At 43.6% G+C, this 9215-nt stretch overlaps 1 protein-coding gene across 1 annotated transcript in view; it reads left to right on the forward strand.

Annotated features, from left to right (window-relative positions):
• Positions 1 to 3604, forward strand: part of LOC310778497 (metal transporter CNNM4) — a gene marked incomplete at both ends in the record, with an annotated part of 72704 nt that extends 69100 nt beyond the window's left edge. Inside the window, 2 exons of the mRNA XM_083638940.1 lie at positions 202 to 377; positions 3113 to 3604. Coding sequence (XP_083495066.1) covers positions 202 to 377; positions 3113 to 3604 — 668 coding nt within the window. The remainder of the gene's footprint in view (positions 1 to 201; positions 378 to 3112) is intronic.
• Positions 3605 to 9215: the final 5611 nt, after the last annotated feature.

Genomic DNA, 9215 nt, shown 5'->3' on the forward strand with positions numbered 1-9215 from the left:
TGTGTTATGTTTTTTGGTCCATCCATCGCTGATACACTCACCTTCCTCTTGTTATGTGAATTTCATTCATAGGTTTGCTTTGTGCTTTTTCTCGTGTGTGTGTGACGTGTGTGTGTGTGTGTGTGTGTGTGTGTGTGTGTGTGTGTGTGTGTGTGTCACCCTCTGGCTCACTCTCTCTCTCTCTCTCTCTGTCACTCGCAGAGTTTCGCTCTCCGTCGCACGCGGCCGGTCTGAACCGCTCGGCATCTCTGAGCTGCACTGAGCGCGCTCCAGAAGGCGGCTCTGTGTGCGGCAGCAACACGCAGATCCCCGGCACGCCCCTGCAGTACACGCCCGACTTCTGCGTGCGCGCACTCACAGACCTCCAGTTTGTCAAGGTAACGCTCCTTTCACCAGGCACCAGTGAGTCAACTCTTTACCACTTTAACAGTGTAGAATTCTGTTATAAGTCTGTAACGCGTAAAGGAATAATGTGTAGCGACCTGGGGCCGGTTGCACCAACTGGTCTTAACTATGCCTGGTCGTAACTCCTACGTCGGTCTTAGTTAAGACCATGGACTTACGCCTGTTGCACCAACACAACTTACTCTGGTCTTAACTACGCTGGTCATAGCAATGCGCGTTCATGTGAATTGTCGGGGAATGCCCTCTGATTGGCCCACATGTGCCTCGCGCCGTCACCCACTACTGTATGTGCGTCACTACACCCTCCCTCCTCCCACCCCCCTCCTCCTGTGGAAGCCCCGGGGGAAAATGGCGGCGGCGATTAGTGTCAGGGAGTCTGAATGAAATTGAATGTAACGTTCCCAATTCTATGTATTAAATTCTAAAAGAATTAACGCCAACATTTGGGAAGGCTAAGCCACACAAGTAGTTAGTTATAATCTAACGTCGTGCTTTCAAAGACGGCGAACTGGCGATGTTACGACGATGACGGTCAAAAAGGTCTCCGCGGAGATCTCTGTTACAGGCAGGCTCTACGCCTCCTCCTGACGAGGCGTAGGAGTTACGCCTGGTCTTAGTGAAAATAAGGCTTAAGTCGTCTTGGTGCAACCGGCGTAGCTGTAGGTCGTAAAGTTACGACCAACTTAGCTTAAGACCAGTGTAAGACCAGTTGGTGCAACCGGCCCCTGGTCATTACCGACAAATAAGCCCCAACAGAGTCAGTTAGGAGCCCCGTTGCCCTGAAGAGGCTCATTTTGTAATATTAATGCCCGCGCCCACTTATTACACACATACTTACTTACCACTTCTATTTACTACTTATTACACACTTATTACACAACTACTTAACACTTATTACACACATACTTACCACTTATTACACATCTACTTACTATTTATTACACACTTATTACACAACTACTTAACACTTATTACACACATACTTACCACTTATTACACATCTACTTACTACTTATTACACACTTATTACACACCTACTTAACACTTATTACACACATACTTACTTACCACTTCTACTTACCACTTATCACACACCTACTTAACACTTATTACACACATACTTACCACTGATTACACATCTATTTACTACTTATTACACACTTATTACACAACTACTTAACACTATTACACACATACTTACCACTTATTACACATCTACTTACTACTTATTACACACTTATTACACACCTACTTAACACTTATTACACACATACTTACTTACCACTTCTACTTACCACTTATCACACACCTACTTAACACTTATTACACACATACTTACCACTTATTACACATCTACTTACTACTTATTACACACTTATTACACAACTACTTAACACTTATTACACACATACTTACTTACCTCTTCTACTTACCACTTATTACACACCTACTTAACACTTATTACACACATACTTACCACTTATTACACATCTACTTACTACTTATTACACACTTATTACACACCTACTTAACACTTATTACACACATACTTACCACTTCTACTTACCACTTATTACACACCTACTTAACACTTATTACACACATACTTACCACTTATTACTAGGGGTGTCACGATACACTCAGTTCACGATACGATACGTATCACGATACTGGGTTCACGATAACGATACGATACGATACGATTTTAACAATATTTTTTTAAACTTGAATAATGACAATATATGACTGGAAAAGTAGTATTTTATTTGAAATGCACAAATACAAAACATGCTGTTGTGGGAAATTGTTATTACAATAACAACTAGAAAAAACATGAGATTGGAGATAAGGCTTATCTTGAAATAGAATGAGTTACACCGTCACTTAGATTTACTTTGAACTAAAAGGTTTCTCAGCAGTATAAATTCTCATTATGCATCTTCAGTTTTTCTTCAAACTCAAACAACAAGACTTTTCTTAGTCTATTTTTTATGCATCTTCAGTTTTTCCTGTCAAGTAAACAGTTTTGCCAGAAACTCAATTGAATGGTTTCTCTCCTGTATAACTTCTCATGTGTCTCTTCAGAGACTTGTTCAACTGAACTACTTTCCACACATTGAACTTCAACAAACAAAGACGTTTCTTTGTCTACTTTTGGAAAAAAAAAAAAAAAAAAAAAACTTTTTTTTTTTTTTTTTTCACGATATGAGATTTCATCTCAACGATACATATCGTGACGTTTTACTATCGCGAAATTTCGTGGGACGATATATTGTACACCCCTACTTATTACACATCTACTTACTACTTATTACACACTTATTACACAACTACTTAACACGTATTACACACATACTTACTTACCACTTCTACTTAACACTTATTACACACATACTTACCACTTATTACACATCTACTTACTACACACTTATTACACAACTACTTAACACGTATTACACACATACTTACCACTTATTACACATCATAATGATGAAATTAAAAATCTTCCCAAATCTGTCTAAACTGGGGATTAACAATATTTTATTGCTATGTAATTTGATTAAAAATCAACAAACTTGACCGGATTTCTTGAGTGTGTGCGGAGTGATATCTGATGTATATGTGATGTGAAACAGTGGTCTGTTACTCAGAGACCTCCGAATGGGTTCATTGGCAAATCGGAACTGTGTTGTCGTGTCCTCCTCAGATCACTCGTGCTCAGTACCAGAACGGCCTCCTGGCCTCCAGGCTGGACAGCACCCCCCAGTCTCCAGAGGGCAGTCACTCTCACCTGGACACGTCCGCCTCCCTCCCCCTCGTGACGCCGCCCCCGGCTGCCCCGCGCGCTCCCCTGCCCCTGGCCACCCCGCCTACCAAACGCCCCCCGTCCCACCATCAACCTACCCCGCCCACCGGCCGCTCCGCCCTGCCCCAAACCACCACCCCCGCCTCCTCCAGCCCCAGGCCCGGCCAACCCCTGCCCCAGCCGGGCAACCACGCCCCCCTGTCCCGCACGCCTCCTTCGACTTTGGCCTCCTCTCTCCCCTCTAAGCCGCAGCCGCCTGGTGCAGAGAACGGGCCCGGAGAGACCAGCACTCTGCTCAGTGAGCAGCAGAACTGTGCGGGCCCTCGCAGGCCAAGCCAGCCCCACCCGCACGTGCACACCATCAGCCACGCACACACTGAAAGCACCATCTAAAACGCCCGTCCCGTTGAGGGGCGTGAGAGTATCACACTCACTTGCGATACTCCTCGTTCTCCTTTGCTTGTCGTCCCCCAATGACCCGGCTTGTAGATGTCTGCGGGACGCCGAGGATCAGTGCATCATTATGTCTTTTGTGAGCGCGTCCCTCTGTTGTACCTTCCTGCATGTCCCCTCTCCACCCCTGACACAGTCAACGAATAGTGCAAAGAAGAGCCAGGGGCACGGGACACTCGTGAATCTGCCCAGCAATATTGCGTGACGGGGTTGTCAATGTTGTCCTTCTCTGAAGTCATCTCTGAAACGTCCATTCCCACATGGCACGTCCACTTTCTGCGACAGCCATATACTGTGATCGATGCTGACTGTTTAGAGGAGTCTGTTATGTTCGTTTTCTTTCCTTTTCTTTGTCTCTGAATTTCCTTTGTTTTTTCCAAGGATTGAAGCTTCCAAAAACGACAAAACAGTCCAGGTTTTAGTTCTGATTTTGACGAGTACGATTTTATTTGTATTTTAGATAGGCCTCTTTGTAGAGTGCATGTTTGATTTATTTTGCGTGTTCCTTGGAAATGAGATGACTTGGGGTTAGTGAAGGTTCACCAAGGTTCAACTTGACAGTTGAACCTTGGTGTATTTTGCGTCCGTTGTCTGTGACACCGTAGCCTCCGGACTCTCAGTGAGACGTCCGTTTGACCAAGTCACCGGATTTGATGGTTTTTTTTCGGGCATTAGTGACATTGACAGGTTCCATCAAAGACTTTACATGACCAAATGTACTGGACGACTCCTTAGTCTGAACCTAAAGAGAAAGTTACAGTAAGTCGATGGGAAAGGTGGTTATCTCGCAGGCCTACCTCTTGACCACAGCAATATATAATGAATTGTTTCATTTTAAAGAGTAATATATTTATTTAATTTGTACATATTAGAGATTTATCCAGTTTATTGTTTTGTATTCTCAAAGATTTTATTTTTATTTGCTTTCTTTGGACTCTTTGGTCCTTGAGGACACAAGTAACGAGTTCAAGGACAGGCTGCATGCTTGCGATGCCGCTAAGCGCACAGAGATGGTTTATTGTGACCACCTCCCCCTTCGCACCTCCACCTGTGCCCCCTCACTGTGAATAGAGCTGCATGTGGCCACCAGCTCGCGTTTCCTCCTGTCACCGTTTGCACCATGAGCACTATAGAGACTAGCCTTCATCTCGAGTTGCTGGGACACTGTGGATTCACTGAAAATGAATTGACGGACTGCTATGCAGTGATTCCATAGATTTCAGAACTCTTGGTTTTATATCGCACTGGATTTTGTTTTTATTTCCATTGAGTGGTGTCTAACCAGACAAGTTTGACATTGTTATTGCATCACAAAACGGAATACAAAACGCTCCACAGCTACAGATAGACTATGGTTGACATTTTAATCCTATGCTAGTGATTCTCAAACGTTTTCATATCAAGGACCCCTAATTTGGTCCACATTGTGACCACGGACCCCCCCCCCCCATTTCATGACATTTTTTTCATTGACCCAAATCTGAAAATGTGTCCAGAATTCCATGACTATCTGTATTGTAGGTAGAGCGATAACAGTGACACTATGACCAAAACACTCATTCTTCTCCATTCTATAATAGTTTTAACTTCTTGTCAATGCAATTATGTTGAGGTTTAGCGATTCATCGATTTGCTGGGGACCCACTGGAGCTCCCTCAAGGACCCCTGGTGGTCCCCGGACCCCATGTTGAGAACCACTGCGTTTTTGTCATCTGATGATATGAATGTGAAGGCAATTTTAATGAGGGTGTTGTCAGGTACTTGCTGCTGACGCTGCCTTGTTACGGGGGGACGGGGCGGCAGCATAGCTCTGATGTTAAAACCTGGCCAAACTCTCTCGGCTCTGAACTGTTTTGCTTACATGTCACAATGCAGTTTAAAATTCCCCGTCTCCATGGTGACGGTGGAATTCAGATGTCACAATGGCGTTCCAAAGTTCTTTGTCTTTATGGCATTCCCAGGAAGTTTGGGTTATTATTGCAAAGAAAAGGTCTATGGGTGGTAGAAACGTTCCATACGATTTGACCTCCTGTCTACTGTGCGTGTTCTGATGACCTTCCAGACCAGATGGATACATAACATGGCACTGGACACAATGTGAAGTACATTTGATTGTCTGTGTAAATCAGTGGTTCTCAAACTGACACAAATTAGACCATATTATGAGATGATTTTGTCCCAGGGTCCCCAATCTGATCAGATTTTTGCTTTTAGGTGTTTAATTACAGAAAGGGTATGAAACCCATGACCAAAATAGTCAGACACTCTGTCATTGTGTTACTTATAGATGGAATTATTGTGAAAATAAATGATTCCTCTTTTTGCTGGGGACCCCCTGGAACCCCCTCAAGGACGCCTGGGGGTCCCCGGACCCCACTTTTGGGAAGCACTGGTGTAAAGTTATACTGTACTTATGCTGCATCCGTTTATGGTAGGAGTTGGCAAGTGGCAAACGCGTCATCTCCGACCTACGTGCCTTTGAGCTTCAGGCTTCAAGTCGCAAAACCATGGACGCTAATAGCGTTAACTGTCTAAGCTAACAGCTAATAACAATAACGTTTAGTTGTATGGGTTTAACCAACTATTGTATTGGTATGCTGATTGGTCTGAAAGCTTACTATTGTTGAAAAGAAGAGAAAAATGTGTCAAAAATGTGTTTCGCGTCAAATGACGTGCTGGGAGCAACTGGGAGTTGAGAAATCATACCCAGAAGTTTGCGAGTAGGAACTCCCAGTTAACGTGGTGTTTTATTTGATTTTTGCTAGTAGCAACTGGCAATTTGCCATTTGCCAGTTATAAACAAATGCAGCATCAGTCGGTGATTTGAAGCAGTGGTTCTCCAACTTTTTCATGTCAAGGACCCCTAAACTGCCACAAATTAGACCACGGAGCTCCATTTAATAAGGTTTTGTCTCTGGCTCCCACATCTGATCAGATTTTTGCTTTTAGATGTTTTATTACAGAAAGTGTATGAAACACATGAGCAAAATAGTCCTACACATTGTCATTGTGTTACTTATGGATGGAATTATCGTGAAAATAAATTACTCCTTTTTTGGGGGGTCCCCGGACCAAACTTTGAGAACCACTGGACTACAGAGGGCGGGAGAGAGAGAGAGAGATTATCATGAAGATGACTGCAGCTCCTCACTCTCTGTGGGAGATGGGGAGCTCCGACTGCTGCTAGCATGTCATCCACCTATTTTTCCTATGTATGCGGTGACATCGACGTAACTTAAGTGACTGTAAAGACAAACTATTTTATTGATAGCGACAGCGATACATTTACTTTGAAAAGTTGTGACTTAAAAAGGAGACTATTTGTATAAGCTAGCACTGATTTGAAAACACTTTAAACTAGCGAGAGTTCCATAGCATGAAGTTAGAAGAAGTGAATATTTAACATGAGACTGACTTGACTCCAAAGCGTTTCTCCTAAACAGGATCATGTCCTGAATGAGAAGATGAGCGCTCTGTGAAGACCAGAGAGTTTAGTGTTTGTAGGCAAAGACAGGACCTCACTGAATGAAAAGGGAACACCTGCTATTTAAATACAGAAGTCTAATAGTCAACATAGCCTTACACTCTATTTGAAGGAATCTTCGACCTACCTGCTGGTTCATATAGGTCTCATGTTGGTTGTTTGTGTTGAGTACGGACTGGAAAATGTGAAAACAATGGTTCGGACATAGTCATGTATTTATTGTAAAACATTCTATTTATTCTTTTTGTTATAATGTAGGCCCGCACCCAAGGGTGCAGTGCTGTGAAACGGGCTTCCAGCGGGTCTCTCCAGCCCATGAAAGACTATGTTCAGTTCCCTAATTGCTAATTGTGTTATTATACGATATGTAAATACTCTGTACATGAGCAGATGGGCATTTGTGTGAGTGGTGTGAGAGAGACATGTTGAAAATAGCCCCGCATCTATTTATGAGGAGAGGTGAGATGTCGAGATGTGTTATTTAATTTGTTTTTGTTTTCCATTGTTTTACTAAGGCATTGCATAGCAATAAACATTGCACAGACTTGACCTCAAACAATAATTTACTCCTCCGCTCTTGCATAGATTTCTGCTGGAGATGCACCGATACTGATATCGGATACCTATACTCAAATAGCTGGATCGGCTGTTGTGACAATGGGCTGATCTGGTATCGGATACTGTTATCTTAATAACTAACAATTCCGTACATATTTATAGTATTTATTTGTTACATTTTGTTTGACAAAGTTAGAAAAGTCATGTTTTAAGTCGAACCTGGTGTTGCTATTATGCATAAAATAATGATCCCAGTCTCTTCCACACAGTGAGACATACAGTAGCTACAGCTTAATATTCATTCAACACTGGTATCGGATCGGTACTCGGTACTATGGGCCGACACCCAACGCACAGGTATCGGTATCGGGACTGAAACAAGTCGGATCGGTGCATCCCTAATTTCTGCTACACTTTGTCATCGGACGTGATAACCAAAGCTTTGTCTCCGCCAAAGTCCTCTCTCCCTCCATGACTGACTGACCCCTGCCTATAAGGTGTGTGTGTCCTTCACGCATGGGCCCACTCACTGCTGCTTGTGTGTGTGTGTGTGTGTGGGGGGGGGGGGGGGGGCTCCTTTCCTATCCATGCCTCCTCCTGTCCACTGCCACGTTTCTCACTGTCCTCCTTATCGTCCGTCTTCCAGCCTCCCACGCCTCCCTCTCAACTATTTCCCTCCTTTCCTGCCCTCCTCTTTCTTGCTCAGACGCCCTTATCTCCACTCCCGCCGCTCGGAAATATTGAAATTCCTCTGGCTTTGACTGCTTTGTCCGGCCCGCTACCCGCTAAGCTACCTGCTACCGCTAAGCTGTTTTTATGATCTGGATCCTTTTATATCATGGGACTAGAGCGGGGGGGGGGAGCCCCCTCGGCTGATCAGCAACTCCTGTACTGTTGTTTTTAGCTCCACGTCAGTGTGATGATTAGGCCTGGCTGGAGGAAGGTTAAAGATTTCTGGAGCAGCTTCTCAGGCCAGTGGGTTTTCCATTGTGGTGAAATGCACAACTTGCTTTGAATGAGATTCCATGCATGTGGAGATGTGGAGTGGAGAAGTGTGGCCCCAGATGGAAGAGTAGCCAATAGGCTGTGACCCCACACTGTATTTCTGCATCTATCACGGTTTCCTTTGACACTTTCATGGCCTTCATACTCCCAAATTTGCTTTGAATAACTGGTTTGACATAATTTCATAGTCAGACACTGTTGCAGTAACCTTTGACCTTATCGTTAGTTTCTTCTCTTATTGGCTATGGTGAACAACGATGGAGAACCTTGGATTGTTTCACTGAAAGCAACGTGTACAAACTGTTTTATAACCACTGTTAGGCCATGTGAAGAAGTCTATAAGGTTAATAAACCTGAGATATATTTCTCTACTGAACATCTGTGTTGGTTCTCTCATTCGAGTCCAGCTGTCGTGGCTAGAATGAAGCCATGTGTCCTTTTTTTTTTACATGCTTACTAACTCACATGCTTACTAACTAGGGTTTGCTCACTGCACTGGTGTGA

This window comes from Poromitra crassiceps (genome assembly GCF_964638095.1).
Source record: "Poromitra crassiceps genome assembly, chromosome: 6".
In the NCBI taxonomy this organism is placed as follows: Eukaryota; Metazoa; Chordata; class Actinopteri; order Beryciformes; family Melamphaidae; genus Poromitra; species Poromitra crassiceps.